At 42.1% G+C, this 21849-nt stretch overlaps 1 protein-coding gene across 5 annotated transcripts in view; it reads left to right on the forward strand.

Moving 5' to 3' along the window:
• The window catches only part of tmem62 (transmembrane protein 62), a 71869-nt gene that overhangs the window by 16787 nt on the left and 33233 nt on the right, over positions 1–21849 (forward strand). For all 5 annotated transcript variants that reach the window (XM_078562939.1, XM_078562940.1, XM_078562941.1 and 2 more), the window contains 2 exons: positions 5295–5436; positions 6435–6559. In XM_078562939.1, coding sequence (XP_078419065.1) covers positions 5295–5436; positions 6435–6559 — 267 coding nt within the window. The remainder of the gene's footprint in view (positions 1–5294; positions 5437–6434; positions 6560–21849) is intronic.

Raw genomic sequence — 21849 nt, forward strand, 5'->3', positions numbered from 1 at the left:
TGTTTTACCAGTTCATTAACAGCAAGAGAGTAACTAAGGAAAGGGTAGGGCCTGTCAGAGGTGTACATGGTAACTTGTGAGTTGATGCAGAAGATGTGGGCAGGGTTCTCAATGAGTACTTTGTCTCCGTCTTCACTAAGGAGAGGGATGATGCATACATTCTAGTTAAAGAGGAGAAGTGTGAAATATTAGATACAATAAGCATAGTGAGAGAGGGAGTACTGGGGGGACTGGCATCCTTGAAGGTGGATAAATCACCAGGGCCAGATGGATTGTATCCCTGGCTGTTGAAGGAAGCCAGGGAGGAAATAGCAGATGCTCTGAGGATCATTTTCCAAACCTCACTAGATACAGGCGAGGTCCCAGAGGATTAGAGGTCTGTGAACATTGTACCATATTTAAAAAGGGTGCGAGGGATAGGCCAGAAAAATATAGGCTGGTCAGTCTGACTTTAAGGTGGACAGATTATTGGAAACAATTCTGAGAGACAGGATAAACTGCCACTTAGAAAGATGTGGATTGATCAGGGATAGTCAACATGGTTTTGTTAGAAGATCGTGTCTTACTAACTCAATAGAATTTTTTGAGAAAGTAACAAGGAGGATTGGTGAGGGTAGTGCAGCGGATGTTGTCTACATGGATTTCAGTAAGGTATTTGACAAGACCCCACATGGCAGACTGGTCAGGAAAGTGAGATCTCATGGGATACAGGGGAAGGTGGCAGGTTGGATCCAAAATTGGCTCAGTGACAGGAAACAAAGGGTAATGGCCGATGGATGATTTTGTGAATGGAAAACGGTTTCCAGTGGTGTTCCACAGGGCTCGGTGTTGGGGCCTTTGCTGTTTGTTGTATATATTAATGATTTAGACTTAAATGTCTAAAGGCATGAGTGGGAAGTTTGCAGATGACATAAAAATTGGCTGTGTAGTTGGTAGTGAAGAGGATAGCTATCGACGCCAGAATGATATCAATGGTTTGGTTGAGTGGGCAGAGAAGTGGCGAATGGAATTCAATCCGGAAATGTGTGAGGTAATGCATTTGGGGAGGGCAAACAAAGCAAGGGAATACTCAATAAATGGGAAGTTATTGAGAGGGGTCGAGGAAGTGAGAGACCTTGGAGTGCAATGTCCACAGGTCCTTGAAGGTAGCAGGACAGGTGAACAAGGTACTCAAGAAAGCATATGGAATGCTTTCCTTTATTGGTTGGGATATTGAATACAAAAGCAGGGATGTAATGATGGAAATGTGTAAAAAGCTGGTTAGGCCACAGCTGGAATTTTGTGTACAGTCCTGGTCACCACATTTCAGGAAGGATATAATTACCCTGGAGAGTATGCAGAGGAGACTTACAAGAATGTTGCCAGGGCTTGAAAATTGCAGCAATGAGGAGAGATTGGGTAGGCTAGAGTTGTTTTCCTTAGATCAGAGGTGGCTGAACGGTGACCAAATCAGGTGTACAAAATTATGAGGGGCCTAGAAAGGGTAGACAGTAAAGACTTGTTTCCCCTAGCTGAGGGGTCAGTTACAAAGGGGCATTGATTAAGGTGATTGGTAGAAAGATTAGAGGGGACATGAGGAAAAACTTTTTTACCTAGAGGGTGGTGAGTGTCTGGAATTCACTGCCTAAGTTGGTGGTTGAGGCTGAAATGCTCAACTCATTTAAAAGGTACCTGGATCTACATTTGAAGTGCTGTAACCTGTGAGGCTACGGACCAGATGCTGGAAAGTGGGATTAAAATGAGCGGCTAGTTTCTTTTTTCTCTTTTTGTGTCTCACAGACGCGATGGGCTGAATGGCCTCTTTCTGCACCATACCCTTTCTATGGTTATGAAAAGCTTTCTGAAAATCTAAATACACCACATCCACTGGTTCTCCCATATCTATTCTACTAGTTACGTCCTCAAAAAAACTCCAGTAGGTTTATCAAATATTATTTCCCTTTCATAAATCCATGTTGACTTAGAAAATATCAATGGGATTAGACAAAGTGCCCTGTTATCATATCCTTAAAAAAAGGACTCAAGCTTTTTCCCTACTACTGATGTTAGGCTAACTGGCCTGTAATTCCCTGTTTTCTCCCTCATCCTTTTTTAAATAGTGGAATTATATTTTCCAACCTCCAATCTGCTGAGATTGTTCCAGAATCTACAAAATTTTGGAAGATGACAACCAACGCATCCACTATTTCCATAGCCGCCTCCTTTCGTGCACTGGGATGTAGATTATCAGGCCCTGGAGGTTTATCGGCTTTCAGTTCCATTAATTTCTCCAGCACTAATTTTTTAGTAATAGTAGTTTCCTTCCCTGCACCCCCTATTTCAAGTCATTAATATATATCAAAAGCAACATGGGTCCTAGTGTGAGGTCTTGGGAACACCACTGTATACCTCCCTCCAGTGTGAAAAACAGCCAATTGCCACTGTGCTGTTTTCTATCTATCCCTTAGGCAATTTTGTATCCATGTTGCTACTGAACCTTTTGTCTCATGAGCTTCAATTTTGCTAACAAGATTAACATGAGATTTTTTTTCCTAATCAAATGTCTTCGAAAGTCCATATGCAAATCACCAACTGCACTGCCCTCATGTGGCCTCGTCGAAAACTCAAATCAACTTGGTGAAACATGATTAATTAACCCTTAACAAATGTGTGCTGGCTGCCCTGTAAGTAGCTCAGACTTGTCCAAGTGTCTGTTAAATTTCTCTTAAATTATTGGACTGGATTTAATGGTTATGACATTGGGCCCATCCACCAGCTGGAGAGCCAGAAGCAGCTCTGACGTGGCCATTTCTGAGTGCCCCAATACTATTATAAGCCAATTAGGCACCTATCTGCCTGTCGTTGGGGTTCCCAAGTCCTACAGAGCGGATGTCCAGCCTCCAAGAGCTTCTGGACAAAGGCAAAGGGGAGTTGAGGGGGGAGTTGGGGAAGTGTTAATTGTTCAGCAAGTTCACTTTTAAATACATTTTGAGGTCTTCCTGATACAACTTCTGTTAATCACTTTCACCCTGGGTCCTACACCTGTGGTTAACAGGCATGAGTATCCTGGAGCAAATTTATGGGCAGTTCAGGGCAGCCAGTCCAAGTCTACAGTGGTGGAGGCATCTAATCAGGGCTCTGGGCAGCGTATCACTGCCCATTGGAAGTTTAAATTTTGCACCCAAGTACTGTGCATGTGCACACATCAGGACTTCTCTGGGTTCCAACATGCATCTGTGATGAACATCTCTAAGTTCGCTGCTCATTCAATTGGAAGATCTGGACTTTTATAACTATCTTATATTCACTTCTGGTCTCCTCCAGAAGTGAAAACAGCTTCTCTGTCTTTACCTTATCAAACCTTTTCATGACATTAAAGATAGTTATCAGATCATGCCTCAGTCTTTTTTCTAGAGAAAAGAGACCTTGCTTATTTAATCTTTCCTGATAGATATAAACTCTCAGTTCTTGGATTATTCTAGTAAATCATTTTTTGCGCTTTTTCCAGTATCTGTATATCCTTTTTCTAATATGGAGACCAGAATTGTTCACAGTACTCAGTTTGATCTAACCAAGGTACTATGCAAGTTTAATGTAACTTTGTTGCTTTTCAATTCGATCCCTCTAGAACTGAACTCTACTGCTTTTGTTTATGGCCTTATTAACCTGTGTTGCAACTTTTAGTTTGTGTTTCGGTACCCACAGATCCCTCTGCTCCTCTACCCAATTTAGACACTTATTTTCAGGAAGTATTTGGGCACCTTATTCTACTTGCCAAAGCATATTAGCTCTCACTTATCTATGTTGAAGTTCATTTGCCAATTACACAGTTTAATAAGTTTATTCTTGTATTTTGTCACAGTCTTCCTCAGTATTAACTACAACGACCTAAATTTGGTGTCATACACAAATTTTGAAATTGTACCTCACACTTCTGGGTCCAAATTGTTCTGTAAATCATGAACAAATGTGATCCCAGCACTGATACTTGTGGTTCATCACTTCCTATCTTTTGCCAGTCTGAGTAGCTGCCCTTAACACCTACGCTCTGTTTTCTATTTTGTAGCCAGCTTGCTATCTATTCAGCTAACCTGACTCCAGACACTCTGACCTTAGGTGTGATTCTGCTATGAATGCTATGACTACAAGAACAGTTCAGAGGCTGGGAATTCTGTGGCAAGTAACTCACCTCTAGACTCTCCAAAGCTTGCCCACCATCAGCAAGGCACAAGTTAGGAGTGTGATGGAATACTCTCCACTTGCCTAGATTCGTGTGCTCTAACGACTCTGAGGAAGTGTGACACAATCCAGGACAGATCAGCACCCAACTACCACCTTAAACATTCACTATCTCCAGCGGCGCACAGCAGCAGTATACCTTTTACATGATGCACTGCAGCAACATTCCACAGCTCCTTTGACAGCACTTTTCAAACTCGTGACCTCTATCAGCTAGAGAGACAAGAACAGCAGATGCATGGGAACACCATCACCTGCAAGTTTCCCTCCAAGCCACACACCATCCTTACTGGGAGCTATATTGCCGTTCCTTCACTGTTGCTGGGTCAGAATCCTAGAGCTTCCTTCCTAACAGTATTTACACCAGGTGAACTGCAGCGGTTCAAGAAGGCAGCTCATCACCACCTTCTCAAGGGGAATTAGGGATGAGAAACAAATGCTGGCCTTGCCACTAATGCTCACATCTCATGAAAGGATTAAATAAAAAATGCAGTACCTTATCATAGGCCTTTGGAAATCTGAATACACTGACCTCATCTACCCTTCTTGTTACTTCAAAGAATTCAGCAAGGTTGGTCATATCTGTGTTGACTACCAACATACCCTCTAAGTATTTTTTGGAGTGTTTAAGTGTGCGGCCTTGAAATTTTTTTTGCATGGCCGCACCTGTGTGGTAACAAAGGGGCCAACTTGTGCACAGCCAGTGCAGGGACTTTGGGGTTGCTGTGCAACTTAAGAGAAAACATTGCTGACTATTACTTTTTTCAATTTCTAGACGCTTTTCTATTACATCTTTGTAAGAATTCTATTAACTTTCTTACCATTTATATTAAGCTAATTGGCCTTGTTGGAACTGGACTTAATAACTGGACTTTATAAATATAAGGATCACTCTATGGGCAGAATGTTTAACTTCTGACTTATAATAATTCACTTTTAAGATTTGAGATTAAGCTAAAGAAGACAAGGTGACAGTAAAAGAAACCAAATTAGATTGGCATTTTTAAGAAATCACTACATTTAATACATATCCATAAAAGTTTATGACTTTGAAACTTATGATGCTCATTTTACAGGAAATATTCTGCCCATCGTCAGGATGGTTCCTTCCATTATGTACATCAAACTCACTTTGGAAATTACTCCTTCATCTGTGCTGATGCCACCCCAAGTCCTGGCCCCAAAAGACCATTCAATTTCTTTGGGTTCTTGAACCAGGTAAGAACACAATTACATTATAGAGAATTAAAGCTTACTTTTAATTTTTTAATTTATTCTCGGGATGTGGGTGTCACTGGCAAGGCCAACCTTAAGGGCAACCGTGGCAGTTTGAGAACTTGAATTCACTTTTGAAGATCTGGAAATAAACAGCTGACATCTGTGAAACTGACAGTGAAGCTGTTGGATTGTCATTAAAAATAAAGGTGGTCCAATAATGTCCTTTAGGGGAAGGAAACCTGCCGTCTTTACCTGGTCTGACCTTTATGTGACTCGAGTCCTACTCCAACGTGCCTGACTCTTAACTGCCTTCTGAAGTGGACAGTAGACTGTTTTGCACAAACAGCAATGTGATCATGATCAGATAATCTGTTTTAGTGATGTTGATTATGAGATAGACCAATTCCCATTCAGAGACTCAAGCATACAATCCAGGCTGGACTCCCAGTGCAATACTGAGGGAGTGCAGCACTAGTGGAGGTGCTGTCTTCCAGATAAGACATTAAACTGAGGTTTGCCTTCTCCGGTGGATGTAATAGATCCTGCAACACTATTCGAAGAAGAACGAGGGATTTCTTTGGTCCTAGCCAACATTTATCTCTCAAACACTAGAACAGATTATCTGGTTGTTTACCTCATTGCTGTGTATGGGACTTTATGCACATTCTGGCTGCTACTTTTACCTAAATTACAGCAATAATACTTCAAAATCAATGAATTGGATGTAAGGCCCTTTGGGATGTCAAATACAAATGCAAGTTCTTTCTTTCTTTAGTGCATAAGTACTAACAGTATAGATCATTCCAGTGCAGAGATAGCTGCAGCCTGTGTGTACTAACCTCTTAATTGAACACAGCAGCTTACCTTACAGGAAAGCAATCTGCTGTACATGGGGTGGGATGAGAAGAAGACTGCTGGAAAATGGGGAAAATACAGGATAGGGTACTGGGTGGAAGCTTAGTAAACAATAGCATCAGTAAATATCCAATATTTTGCAGAATAAAATGGATGAATTATCAAAGATAGCATCTGAAACAGTCAACAGTAATCAAACCATTTGGCTTGGCCATTACACCACCTCCACTATCATCTCTGCCTCTCCCGGAATACATCAACTCATGAGGTAAGGGCTTTTCTTTTTAACTACAAGCCTGATATGGGAACATAGAATAGGAGGAAGCCATTTGAGCCTTTGAACTTGTTCTGCCATTCACTTAAATCATTGCTGATCTGTATCTTAACTCAAGGAACCAACTTGGTACCATTACCTTTAATATCTTTAACTATCAAAAATCTATCAATTCTGATGAAAGCCCATCGACCTGAAGCATTTACTCTGTTTTTATCTCAGCTTCTGTGTTTCCAGCACTTCCTATTTTTATTTCAGATTTGCAGCAGTATTTGGCTTTTGTAAAAGTCTTATCAACCTCAACAGCTTTCTGGGTGTGAGTGTTCCAGATTTCCAACATTCTTTTGTGTGAAGAATGCTTCACGACAACTCCTCTGAGTGGCCTGACTCTGATTTTAAGGATAGGCCACTGGCCACTTCCACTTGAGGAAACGATTTCTCTTCATCTACCCTTCAAATCTTTTAATCCCTTTGTAAGGAACATATCTTTTTATTTCGATTGGACTGTTGTAAAGAACATATCTTTTTATTTTCTGTTGGACTGTGGTAAAATTACAATGGCTGCAGTTGAAAGACATGTCCACTGGAACACAGTGAGAGACATATACAATGTTGCAGTCCTAGAACAGAGTATGCCATGAAAGACAAGATGATGCCAGAAAGGTGTCCTGGACCAAGGCAGCTGCTTGACAACAGCATTTTTTTGGCTCCTGACCAGGTGACCAGGTTTTGTGTGAGAGCAACGCATTATAGCTCCTAGCCTGAAAGGAACAAGACCTAAAACCCCTTTCTTATGTGGGTTAAAGATTCCAGTAATTCCACAATATAAGATAGCTGGTTTTTTTTCTCCTCATAGTCCTATAACCTGTCCTCTCTGAAAACCCCTGTCAAGAGGCAAAGGGGAAAACCACTGTTAGAGACTTTGAAAGGCAAATGCTCAACCAGTGAACTACAGACTGAAAATGCTGGTAGTCCACCTTGTCAAAAACAAGAACAGAAAGGAATTTGGAAGCTATCGATCAAAACCAACCCATCGAATCCTGTACCCCAGATTGGTGCTATTGAACTGTTTTATCCCACCCTTAAAATCCATGGTACGTGTACGCGTGCAGGGATTTAAGAAGGGGATAGAGTTTAAGTTATAGTGTTAGAAGCTATCGGCTCATATTTCTCTCTTTTGTCACTGGTTAACAACAGTTTGTTCAATAAACAGTTATTTACTTATTAAGTTTACAAACCTGGTGCTCGTATTTTGTTAACCTAAATTAAACAGTTAGGTAGAATTGGGCAATCTTGTGGTTTGATCAAACTTTTCACATTTGTCGCAGCTCGGGGAGCAGTGGGACTTGACATTACAGTGCACTATCCCCAATGGGTCGTGACAAAGTTTGGGATTTGGATTTTAAGGATAGGCCTCCTTGTTCTGGCCACTTCCACTAGAGGAAACTGTTTCTCTCCATCTACCCTTCAAATCCTTTAATTCCTCCAACACACCAATTAGACCATCCCTTCATCTTCTACATTCAAGGGAGTACAGGCATAGTCTCTGCAATCTGTCCTCATATTTTCAATTAATTTGCAAATTCTGGAATCTGAAAATAAAAGCAGATGGCGCTTGAAACACAACAGGCTTGTTGGCATCTTTAAAGAGAAAAGGTGGGTTAGCGGTTCCACTCAGAGGCAGGACCCAGGTGAACGATCCCCACTCATTGTCAAATGCTGTTGTATCTAATGGGCTTGTTCAATAATTTTTGTTTTTATTTAAATGTAAGTCACAACAACACAGGAGGACATTCAACAGCAAACTGTTAAACGCTGAATGGGGCCACGCAGTTGTATCCGAGGTAGTGTTTCTTCCTTTTATGTAAAATCACTCCCTTTTCCAGCAGTGTGGATTATTCCAGGAGGGGTCTATTGTGGATGCACCTTTTCGTGACTCTGTGTTCTAACACCACGTTGATCAGGAGGCTCTGATTTTAAATTATTTCTGGAGCTCAAATTGAGAGAGATAAGCAAGTCTTGGCCCTTTCTCCGTTGGGCTACCTCGTAGAAACAGGGAATCCCACTTTTTTGGGAGGAGGAATGGAACGGTGGACAAAGAGCTCAAAACATTGCCATGACTAGTCTCAGACTTGGACAATGATGACTGGGGAGAGGGGAGAAGGGACTGGATCATGGCTCCTGTGGCACTGTGTTGCAGCAAAGGTCACCACATTCAAGAAAGGTCTAAAAGCAAGAATGACTGACCGAAGGAAAGAACAAATAGAATAATAGAATTGTACACCATAAAAGAGACCATTCAACCCATTGCACTTGTGCTGGCTCCTTGAATGAGCTGTCCATTTAGCCCCAGTCCCCGAGTAAGTTTATGGCTCTTTGTTGTCACACCGTGTTGGGTCAGGGGACAGTGAATTTCAGTGCTTGTAGGAGGCCAACGCTAACCAAACACCGAGATACACCTTGTGGGCATTTGATTGTAAGTCAGGGCAGGTTATTTCAACCCAATAGAATTGGTTGAGAAGGCCACATTAATCTGTTTGAGATGATTCCAAGAGAGGAGGACAATTTCTCATAACTCATTCATGGACTTAGAAACTGATGCTAAAAGGATTAGATGTAGTAGGGTGGAAAGAAGCTCATGTGGATCATAAATATCAGTATAGACCTGTTGGGCCGAGTGACCTGCTTCTGTGCTGTAAATTCTGTGGGCTAATGACAGAACCACAGTAAATGATTATAAAGCTATCTAGTGCAGACGTAAGATCAAATATCCAGTGAAATGCAATTGTTCTTATTCCTGCATTGTAATTGTGTTTGTGGAACACAACTAGTCCGCATGGAGGAATGGAGATTGTCAAGTCACTGGCGATACCGTAGTGAGCACCTGTGGGGATCAGGGAGCTTTTGCATTGATTGTAGAAGGAGCAGTCTTGATCTGCTGAATACTTTCTCTCATTCCATATTTAATGTATTTATGTCATCATAAACCGTGAGAGCAAAACTTAAGCTAGTAACAGGCGTGTCTGTACCTCGAGGGGATGCTCATAGCCAGCCACATTTTTTAAATAGTTCTATAAATTCTAAGCCTCTCTATTGAAGTTGGAACAAGGACTTCCTGATGATATTGTTTATGTCCAAACTTCGTTTCAATCAGCAAACTTAGGGAGGGAAGATATCACTTTAGTTTTTGTGCTCAAAAGTGCAGGGGAACAGAATATTTAGAGGTTGGGACACCCTGGCCTTGAGTTTCCTCTACATCTGCATTCTGAGACGTGTCGTATGGAGACAAATAATTTAAGTGCCTTAAAAGTTTGTGGAAATTTAGTTGCGATCTACCCTTGTAACGACAACGCACCCAGGCATTCTCCATCTTTTAGGCCCATCCATCAAATCCTGTCTCTGAACTCTGCAGACACAACTGCTCACAGATACAAATCCAGACCACACCCATAAACCAGCCTGTGCCTGTAGAATTGACCACAGCCAGAAACTGGCAGTAACCACAAAACTGACCACATTCTGACTGTCAAGTTCAAGCCTCCTGTGATCACACTTGCCCAGGTGCACTAGGAAGCAGTCGTTTTCCTGGTCTTCTAATTTTTTGAGCATGGCGGCGTAGTGGTATTGTCACTGGACTAGTAATCTAGAGACCCAAGATTCTGCTCTGGGCACCCAGGTTTGAATCCCACCATGCTAGATGGTGAAATTTGAATTTAATTAAAAATCTGGAATTAAAAGTCTAATGATGACCATGAAACCGTTGCCGATTGTCATAAAAACCTATCTGGCTCACTAATGTCGTTAGGGAAGGAAATCTGTCGTCCTTACCTGATCTGGCCCACATGTGACTCTTGACCTACAGCAATGTGGCTGATTCTTAAACACCCGCTAAAATGGCCTAGCAAGCCACTCAGTTGTATCAAACTGCTAAAAAGTCTCAAAGGAATGAAACTGGATGGACCACCCGGCATCGACCTAGGCACCGGAAACGACAACAGCAAACTCAGCCCTGTCGACCCTGGAAAGTCCTCCTTACTAACATCTGGGGGCTTATGCCAAAATTGTTAGAGCTGTTTCACAGCCCTTTAGACAGCACCTTCCAAACCCACAACCACTACCATCTAGAAGGAAAAGGGCAGCAGATGCATTGGAGCATCACCACCTGAAAATTCCCCTCCAAGCGGCTCACCATCCTGACTTGGAAATATATTGCCGTTCCTTCACTGTCACTGGGTCACAGCCCTGGATCTCCCTCCCGAATGGCCCTGTGGGTGCACCTACATGCAGCGGTTCAAAAAGGCTGCTCACACCACCTTCTCAAGGGCAATTAGGGATGGGCAATAAATGCTGGCCTAGTCAGCGAAGCCCACATCCCTTGAATGAATAAAAAAACTCAGATTTGCTCTATATTTTCTTCTTTTTTAAATATAGTTTTATGATCTGAGTCAGGTTAAAAATTGTAAAGCTTTCCTGATTGTAGATTTTAAACCTGCCATGCCAAACTCGCATTAATAATGGTGAAATGAGTTGAAACTATAAATTTTAGGATTCACGTTTTCTGGGGTCCTGGACAAAGGCTACCTCATCCTCCTGGAATGTGACTTGTATTGTATTGTATAAATATTTCCAGCCATGCCAACACAAAGGCTTTGTAGACGATAAGTCTGCACCAGCCAGCTATGGACAAGGGTAGAGCTATTTGTGACTCTTAATTTCCAATGTTGTACTAATGACCCCACTGTTACCTGCTCCAAAACACAATGGGTTTCAACCAGGCACCTCGCTAGCCGAATAGCTCGACCCGAAACCACCTTGTCACTTGAATTCCTTTAATTATACAGCATTGGAATTTTATCTTCGGTCCCTGTTTGACCTCAAAAGAGAAGCAGGACTCCAGGCAAGCAGCCTGTGTCTGTCTACCATTTTATCATCTAACAGGTGGCAGCAGAAAGAGCTTTGTCCCCGTGAAGTGCCTAGCCCTCATTTACTCGGTGAACTACTGGAACATTAGAACCTCTGTATCTGTGCCTTCAAGACTAATTCATCTCTACGTGTCTTCTCCCATCGTGGAAGTCCTCGCTTCTGGAAAGTTGGATCACCCTGCAACAGTTCAGCCTGCTAATCTCTGAAGGAATACACCACTGGACTTTTGATTCTGGACTCACGTGAAACCATAATTCTTATTTTTATTGTGGTCTTCGCCCTGAACCCCTTTCTTTCCCTTATCCTCCTTCTATTGTACGAAAGCAAAAGGTGCGAAACCCCTTCCTGCGTTTTGTGTGCGTGTAAAATAAACTACCCCCGCTGTGGGGTTATTAATAGAGGATTGGATAACTTCAAAACTGAAGGGTTGGGGAAAATATGCCACCACTTATAAAGGGGGAAATCAAAAACATCTTTCTGTTTACAGATAGGTAGCGAGTGGAGAAATGAGGGCTGTTTAAATTAATCCCCCTCCCTTCCATAACAGTATCTACCCCGTTGAATCCTTTAATCATCTTACACATCTCAATTAGCTCACCCCTTAGTCTTCTATACTGAAGGAAATCCATGCCTAGCCTATGTAATCAGTCTTCATAATGTAACCCTTTTACATTCATTAATCAGAAGTAATACTGACTCATGATGTACCAGAATTTCACACACTGATTTACATTTGAAGTAGGATGAGTGCTGTTATATAGGCTGTTTGGGGTGAGAGAGGGGGTAATTCCCACTGTGATCAGTGAGCACTCACAGGTCAGGAATGAATCTCTCACCACTTTTAAGAGCAAAGTTTAATTTGAGGTGTTAGTGGACCAGGAGCCAATATAGGTCAGCAAACACCATGTTACTGGGTAACTGGAACATGGGTATAAAAATGGTTCAGACACCAGCTGCCATCTATACAGTTTCTACATAAAATGAATGGGAAATAATGATGAAGGAAGTGACGTTCATTCAGTCAGGATTTGATGGACGGACCTAAAAGATGGAGAATTCCTGGGTGTGTTGTCATTACGTGGGTAGACGACAACAAAATTTTCATGATCTTTTAAGCCACTGAATTTGTTTGCCTCCATACTACGCTTGTGTCAATGCAGATGCAGAAGAAACTCAAGGCCAGGGTATTCAACCTTTGTAAATATTCTGTTCCCCAATGTTAGCACCCTTCACTTTTGAGCACAAAAACTAAAGTGAAATCTCCCCTCCCCAAGTTTTCTGATTGAAGCAAAGTTTGGCTATAAACAATAATATCATAAGAAAGTCCTTGTTCCCACTTCAGTGGAGTGGCTTAGAATTTAAAGAACTATTTTTTAAAAAATGACTGGCTATAAACATGTCCTGGAGGTACAGACACGTCTGTTACTGGCTCAAGTTTTGCTCTCACCATTTTTGATGACATAAATAGATTAAATATGGAATGAGAGAAAGTATTCAGCAGATTGAAACTGCTCTTTCTACAGTCAACTTAAGAGCTCCCCGATCCCCACAGGTGCTCACTACAGTAGCACCACTTTATCTTCACAATCTCTATTCTTCAATGCAGACTAGCTGCACTCCACAAACACAATTACAATGCAGGAATGAGAACTATTGCATTCCATTGGTTGTTTGATCTTATCTTTGCACTAGATAGTTTTATAATTATGTTCTGCAGTTCTGTGATTAGTCCATAGAATTTACAGCACAGAAACAAGTCACTCAGCCCAGCAGGTCTATGCTGAAGTTTGTGATCCACATGAACCTCTTTCCACCTTACTACATCTAATTCTTTTAGCATAATTCCCTCATGTATTTAGAAGCTTACGAGGAATTGTCCTCCTCTCTTGGAACCATCTTCAACAGATTAATGTAGCCTTCTCAATCAGTTCTATTGGGTTAAAATAACCTGTCCTGACTTACAATTAAATGCCCACAAGGTGTATCTTAGTATTTGGTTAGCCTTGGGCTCCTGCAAGCATCTAAATTCACAGTCCCCTGACCCAACATGGTGTGACAACAGAGAGCCATAAACTTATTCAGGTATTGGGGCTAACTGGACAGCTCATTCGAGGATCCAGCACAAGTATGGTGGGCCAAATGGCCTCCTTTGTGCTGTCCGTTTATTCTATTTGTTCTTTCCTTTGGTCAGTCATTCCCACTTTCTAGTCCTTTCTTGAATGTGCTGCAACACAGTGCCACAGGAGCTGTGATCCAACACCTTCCCCCGTCTCTCCAGTCACCATCATCCATGTTGAGTCTAGACATGGCAAGATTTGAGTCCCTTGTCCACCATTCCTTCCCTGTTCCAAAAAAGTGGGATTTCCTGTTTCCATGAGGTAGCCCAATGGAGAAAGGACAAATACTTGCTTATCTCTCTCAATTTGAGCCCCAGAAAGAATTTAAAATCACAGCCTCCTGATCAATGTGGTATTAAAACACACAATAGAGCCACAAAAAGGTGCGCCCCAATAGACCCCCTTGTTGAACAATCCACTCTGTTGGAAACAGGGGTGATTTTACATAAAAGGACGTAACACTACCTTGGATCCAACTGCATGGACCCATTCAGCTTTTAACTGTTTCCGTTGGATGTCCTCTTCCTGTGTTGTGACTTACATTTAAATAAAAACGGAAATCACTGGACAAGTCCAATAGGAGCGTTAGCATTTTGGAAGGAGGAATTATAGTATTTGCATTTCGATGGGGATCATTTGCCAGGGTCCTAGTACCCCATCTTTTCTCTCATGATGCTGACAAGCCTGTTATGTTTCCAGCATCTTCTGCTTTTCAGTTTTCAGTTCCCAGGATTTGCAAGTTATCTGAAAATATGAGGACAGGTTGCATTGATTAAGCTTGTATTCCTTTGAGTGTAGAAGAGGTGAGGTGAGACTGGGATAGTAGTAGTATAAAGGGCAGAGAGAGGCAAGAGTTGCTAGAGTGTGTTCAGGAAAATTTTCTGCAGAGGTATGTTTCTAGTTCAATGAGAAAGGAGGCACTGCTAGATCTAGTTCTTGGGAATGGGGTGGGCCAAGTGGATCAAGTGTCAGTAGGAGAATATTTAGGGGACAGTGATCATTGAATCATAAGTTTTAGGATATATATGGAAAAGGACAAAGAGCAATCCAGAGTAAGAATAATTAACTGGGAGAAAGCCAACTTCAATTGGGCAAGAATGGATCTAGGCCAGATAAACTGGAATCAAAGATTGGCAGAAAAAATCGTAACTGAACAATGGGATATGTTTAAAGAGAGAGTTCAGACACAGTCAAGGTATATTCCCATGAGGAGGAAATGTAGGGCAAACAAATCCCAAGCTCCCTGGAAAACAAAAGAGATAGAGATTAAGATGAAGAAAAATAAGTGTGCTTATGACAGATGTCTTGTGGATAATTCAGTTGAGAACCAGGCTGACTCTAGAAGGTTCAGAGGGGAAGTGAAAAAGCAATTAAGAGAAGCTAAGAGCGAGTATGAAAAAAGACTGGCAGTGAACATAAAAGGAAATCTCAAAGTTTTCTATAGGCATATTAATAGTAAAAGGAGGAATGGGGCTGTTTAGGGACCAAAAAGGGGATTTGTGCATGGAGGCAGAGGGCATGGCTGAGGTAGTAAATGAATACTTTGCATCATCTTAATCAAGGAGGATGCTGCTGCCCAGGTCTTGGTGAAAGAGAAAGTAATTCAGATACTTGAAGCATCTAAAATTGATAAAGAGGTAGTATTGGATGGGCTGCCTACACCTAAAGTTGCTAAGGCACCAGGACTGGATCAGATGCATCCAAGGATACTGAGGGATGTTAGTGGAAACTGGATATAATTTTCTAGCCTTTCTTAGACTTAAGGGTGGTGCCAGATGCCTGGAGGTTTGCAAACATTACATCCTTGTTCAAAAAAGGTGTAAAGATAAGCCTAGCAACTACCAGCCAATCAGCTTAACTTCGGTGGTGGGGAAACCTCTAGAAACAATTAATTTTGTCCCAAATTATAGTCACTTGGACAAATGTGGGTTAATTAAGGAAAGCCATTAACCACTTGTTAAGGGCAAATCATGTTTAAATAACTTGCTGGAGTTTTTTGCTGAGTGCTGAGGTAAGCGAGAGGGTTGATAAGGGTAATGCTGTTGATGTGGTTTGTGCATGGTCTTCCAAAAGGCATTTGATACAATCCCTCACGACAGACTTGTGCGAAAAGTTACAGCTCATGGAATAAAAGGGACAATATGGATATGGCAACCTGGATACATAATTGGCTGAGTGACACAAAACAGAGTAGTTGTTAATAGATGTTTTCGGTCTGGAGGAAGGTTGTAGTGGAGTCCCCCAGGGGTTGCTGTTGGGTCCCCTGCTGTTCCTGATATATGTTAATGACCTAGACTTTGGTGTACAGGGCACAATTTGAAAATTTGTGAATGATATGAAACTTGGAAGCATTGTGAACCATGAGGAGTTCAGAGTAGAACTTAAAAAAGATATAAACAAGTTGATGGAATGGATGGACAAGTGACAGATGAAATTCAATACAGAGAAGTGTAAAGTAATTCATTTTAGTAGGAAGAATATGGAGGGACAATGTAAAATAAAGGGGACAATTCTAATCGGGGTGCAGGAGCAGTGGTACCTTGGTACATATGTGCATATATCATTAAAGGTGACAGAGAATGGTTAATAAAGCATCCTAGGTTTTATCAATAAGGACATAAAATACAAGAGCAAGGAAATTATGTTAAACTTGTATAAAACACTGCTTCGGCCTCAATCAGAGTGTTGTGTCTAGTGCTGGGCGACACACTTTAGGAAGCAAAGAAAGCTATTAGAGAGAGCACAGAAAAGATTCACAAAAATTGTTTCAGGGATGTGGAACTTCAGCTATGTAGATAGATTGCAGAAATTGTGACTGTTTTCCTTGGAGAAGGGAAGGTTGAGAGGAGATTTGATAGCAGTATTCAAAATCATGAGGGTTCTGGACAGAGTAGATAGGGAAAATCTGTTCCCATTGGTGGAAGGATCAAAAATCAGAAGCCATAGCTTCTTTTGCCAATTACCTTAAAGCTATGGACACATGAGAAGAAACTTTTTCACACAGCAAGTGGTTAAGATCTGAAATGTGCTGCCTGAGAGAGTGGTGGAGGCAGGTTCAATCAAGGCATCCAAGAGGGAATTGGGTTATGATCTGAAAAGGAAGAATGTGCGGGATTACAGGTAGAAGACAGAGGAATGGCACTAGGTGACAGAGATGACAAGGTAAGTAACTCACCCCCTCACTCCACAAAGCCTGTCCACCATCTCCAAGGCACAAGGAATAAAATGGAATACTGTCCACTTGCCTGGATGGGTGCAGCTCCAACAACGCTCAAAAGCTCGACAGCACCCAAGACAAAGCAACCCACTTGATTGGCACCCCATCCACCACCTTCAACATCCACTTCCTCCACCACCGATGCACAGTGGCAGCAGTGTGTACCTTCTACAAGATGCACTGCAGCAACTCACCAAGGCTCCTTCGACAGCATCTTCCAAACCTGTCTACCATCTAGAAGGACAAGGGCAGCAGATGCATGGCGTTATGGACAGGAGAGGGATTAATTTAAACAGCCCTGATTTTTCCACTCACTACCTGTCCGTATCAGAAAGGTATTTTTGATTTCCCCCTTAATAAGAGATAGTATATTTTCCCCAACCCTTTAGTTTTGGAGTTATCCAATCCTCTATTATTAACCCCACAGCAAACTTGAGATAAGGTGAAATAAGAAGGGTAGTTTATTTTACACACGCACACAAAACTCAGGAAGGAGTTTGCATTCATACAATAAAAGAGGGATAAGGGAGAGAAAGGGGCTCAGGGCAAAGACCACAATAAAAATAAGAATTATGGTTTTATGCAAGGCCAGAGTCCAGTAAGTCAAGGTCTGTTGAAGGTTCTTTCAAGGTGCCTTTGTTTGGCAGAACTCCTGGTCTTCGTCCTAGGAACTCTGTTGCAGGTTGAGTCCGTTGAAGATGCAGCAAAATATTCTTGTATCCTGGGTATTAGTTCACTGTGAAGGCGAGATACAAGTTTCTTCCTGGAAATCAGACTTCGAGAGAGATGGAGGTCAAAGGCTAGCTTGGAGTCCTGTTCTCTTTGGAGGTTAAATCACAACTTGAAGATAAAATTCAAAAGCTGTATAATTAAAGGAATTCAAACTGCTCAAGTCTCCGTCATGTGACAGGATGGTTTCGGGTCAAGCTATTCAGCTAACAAGGTGCCCTTGTTAAAACCCATTGTGTTTTGAGCAGGTAACTGAAGGACCATTAGTACAATGTTAGAGATGAGAAGTCCCAAACAGCTCTGCCTTTGTCCAGAGCTGGCTGGTGCAGATGTATCATCTATGAATCCTTTCAGTTGGCTTGGGTGGAATGTTTATACAATACAAGTCATATTCCAGGAGGATGATGAGGTAGTCTTTGTCCATTGGAACAGCTTAGAATCTTCCAGAACTATGAGCATGTGGTCAGCTATGGCCATTTTATCAGTCCAGCCATTGGTCCATTTTGAAAAAAGTAATGAGTTTATAAAGTAGACAGGATGATATGGATACATATATATATTTTCCTTCCTGTCTTCTGTTCATGACAATGGAAACACCACCACCTGCAAGTTCCCCTCCAAGCCACTCACCATCCTGATGTGGAAATATATCGCAGTTCCTTCACTGTCGCTGGGTCAAAATCCTGGAACTCCCTCTCTAACAGCACTGTGGGTGTACCTGAACCACATGGACTGCACGGGTCACGAAAGCAGCTCACCACCACCTTTCAAGGACAGTTCGGAATGAGCAATAAATGCTGACTTAGCCAACGATGCCCACATTCCATGAACGACAAATTTTAAACGAGTCCAAGTGGTGTAGGTACACCTATGGTACTATTAGGAAGAGAGTTCCAGCATATTGACCCAGCAACATTGAAGTAATGGAGATATAGTTCGAAGTCAGGATGGTGTGTGACTTGGAGGGGAACCTGTAGGTGGTGGTGTTCCTATCACTGGCTGCCCTTGTCCTTCTGGGTGGTAGTGGTCATGGGTTTGGAAAGTTCTGCCAAAGGAGTCTTGGCACGTTGTTGCAGTGCATCTAGTAATGGTTCACATCGCAGCCACTGTTCATCAGTGGCCAAGGCAATGAATGTTTAAGTGCATGATATGATGCTAATCAAGCAGGCTGGTATTGAGTGTTGGGCTGCTTTCCTGTTCTGTTCAACACTCATCGGTTGTAACAACCGTAGAATCAGATCTTTGTCTTTAATAAGCTCAAGCTACACAATTCAACATGAGTACCCAGTCAAATCATATAATACAATTCCATTAATGTAATTCTTTTGTATTGAGTTCACAATTCACTATATGAAGTTGGGTACTACACTTCACAATTCCAGACTAATAACAGCAAACAGCGGTTTAGTCAAAACACTCACACCAATTCTACCTTTTGATCTCTACATTCCACGCAAACTAACACTAAACTACAATGCATCAAAAGACAGAAAATGCTGACTTCAGATAACATGAAGCCAAAAAGATACACTCATCACAATCTCTCTTATTGATTCTGCTAACATGATGTTGTGGTCCACTTAAAGTCTTTAATCAATTCATTACTATAAACAGTGACCAAACAACCAGTTGCAGACATTCACGACATAAATGAATGGATTTCCATTTCCTTCAGCTTTGTGAAGCATCCATTGAGCAGAATTAAAGCTGTTTTAACTCCATGTGTGCTGATCCCACAAACAACGAGGTACATTGTGATACATCAGTGGTGTGAACTCACATTCCCACGTTGAGCTTTTTGAGTGTTGTTGGAGCAGCACTCATCAAGGCAAGTAAAGAGTATTCCATTACATATCTGACTTGTACCTTGTAGATAGTGGTCAGGCTTTGGAGAGTTGGTGTTATGGCACAGCCGATGGTAAATGCTGAGTTGTTCAAATCCCAAAGAGAAACTTGAAACAACTGCCACAACTTGTTTTGCAATTTGTATAAATTTCAAGATACATGCCTTGAATTCAGTAGTAATAAGACCAAGTCTTATAGGTTTTTACAAAACTAGATTAAACATTTATTCATAAAAGAAATGATTTTAAGCACATATACATGTCTACAAATTACTACTATGATAACTTCTAAATCCTCTAATTAATCTAACTCCCAGTTACACTTTTGTTAAGGCAACAGTAAGACACCTAGATTTTAAAAGACCCAGGCAAAGAAACATGATACCCTGAACCAGCAGAATTGAAAGTGAGTTTTCTTAACTTTAATTCGTTGTAGACAGCAGCTTGAGGCGTAGATGTTGAAGGCTTTTCACACTTGTTAGATCTTAAAATACCTACCCTTGCACACAGCCTTCGCTCCTTTATACATATTTTCCCCATTGGATGCAAATTCCCAATGTTTCATTATGACTTTACCTTTCTAACAACAATCTCTCACAGTACTAATTTTAACCAGTAATCTTTGGGAAAAGTAATCACACTGTTTCTGAACTTCATCTGGCTAGGTGACACATTTCACCAAGATAAAAGCAAAACACTGCGGATGCTGGAAATCTGAAACAAAAACAAAAATTGCTGGAAAAACTCAGCAGGTCTGACAGCATCTGCGGAGAGGAAAACAGAGTTAACGTTTCAAGTCCGTATGACTCTTCATCAGAACTAAAGAGAAATAGAAATGTGGTGAAATATAAGCTGTTTAACTGTTTATGCCTCCTCTTCACCAAGGATGTCCAATCCCTCTACACCTCCATCCCCCGCCGGGATGGTCTGAGGGCTCTCCGCTTCTTCCTTGAGCAGAGGCCCGAACAATCCCCATCCACCATCACTCTCCTCCGTCTGGCTGAACAATTTCTCCTTAAACTTGTCTCACTTCCTCCAAATAAAAGGTGTGGCGATGGGTACCCGCATGGGCCCCAGTTATGCCTGTCTCTTTATGGGGTATGTGGAACATTCCTTGTTCCAGTCTTACTCAGGCCCTCTCCCACAACTCTTTTTCCGGTACATTGATGACTGCTTCGGTGCCGCTTCATGCTCTCGTCTGGACCTGGAAAAATGTATTAATTTTGCTTTCAATTTCCACCCCTCCATCATTTTCACATGGTCCATCACTGACACTTCCCTTCCCTTCCTTGACCTCTCTGTCTCCATTTCTGGTGATAGACTATCCACCAAATTCATTACAAGCCCACCGGCTCCCACAGCTACCTCGACGACAGCTCCTCACACCCTGCTTCCTTTAAGGACTCCATCCCACTCTCTCAGTTCCTTTGCCTCCGTCACATCTGTTCCGATGATGCCACTTTCCAAAACAGTTCTTCTGACATGTCTTCGTTCTTCCTTAACCGAGGTTTTCCACCCACGGTGGTTGACAGGGCCCTCAATCGTGTCTGACCCATCTCCCATGCATCCGCCCTCACACCTTTCTCTCCCTTCCAGAACCATGAAAGGGTATCCCTTGTCCTCACTTATCACCCCACCAGCCTCTGCATTCAAAAGATCATCCTCCGCCATTTCCGCCAACTCCAGCATAATGCCACCACCAAACACATCTTCACTTCGCCCCTCCTGTCAGCATTCCGTAGGAATCGTTCCCTCCGGGACATCCTGGTCCACTCCTCCATCACCCCCTACACCTCAACCCCCTCCCCCGGCACCTTCCCATGCAATCACAGAAGGTGCAACACCTGCCCCTTTACTTCCCCCCCTCCTCACAGTCCAAGGGCCCAAACACTCCTTTCAAGTGAAGCAGCATTTCACTTGCACTTGCCTCAATTTAGTCTACTGCAGTCGCTGCTTCCAATGCGGTCTCCTCTATTTTGGAGAGACCAAACGCAGACTGGGTGACCGCTTTGCGGAACACCTTCAGTCTGTCTGCAAGCATGACCCAGACCTTCCTGACGCTTGTCATTTCAACACACCGCCCTGCTCTCATGCCCGCATGTCCATTCTTGGCCTGCTACAATGTTCCAGTGAAGCTCAACGCAAACTGGAGGAACAGCACCTCATCTTCCGATTAGGCACTTTACAGCCTTCCAGACTTAACACTGAGTTCAACAATTTCATATCATGAACTCTCTCCTCCATCCTCATGCCTTTTTCATCCCCCTTTTTTCTTATGATTATTATATATATTTTTATATATATATATACTTTTTTTTCCCCACCTATTTCTATTATTTTTTGTATAATTTATTTCCATCCATTGTTTTATCTCCACCTTTTAGCCTATTTCGATCCCCTATCCCCACCCCACCCCCACTAGGGCCACCTGTCACTTGCTCATCCTGCTTTCTA

This window comes from Cetorhinus maximus, chromosome 18 (assembly GCF_964194155.1).
Source record: "Cetorhinus maximus chromosome 18, sCetMax3.hap1.1, whole genome shotgun sequence".
Taxonomy (NCBI): domain Eukaryota; kingdom Metazoa; phylum Chordata; class Chondrichthyes; order Lamniformes; family Cetorhinidae; genus Cetorhinus; species Cetorhinus maximus.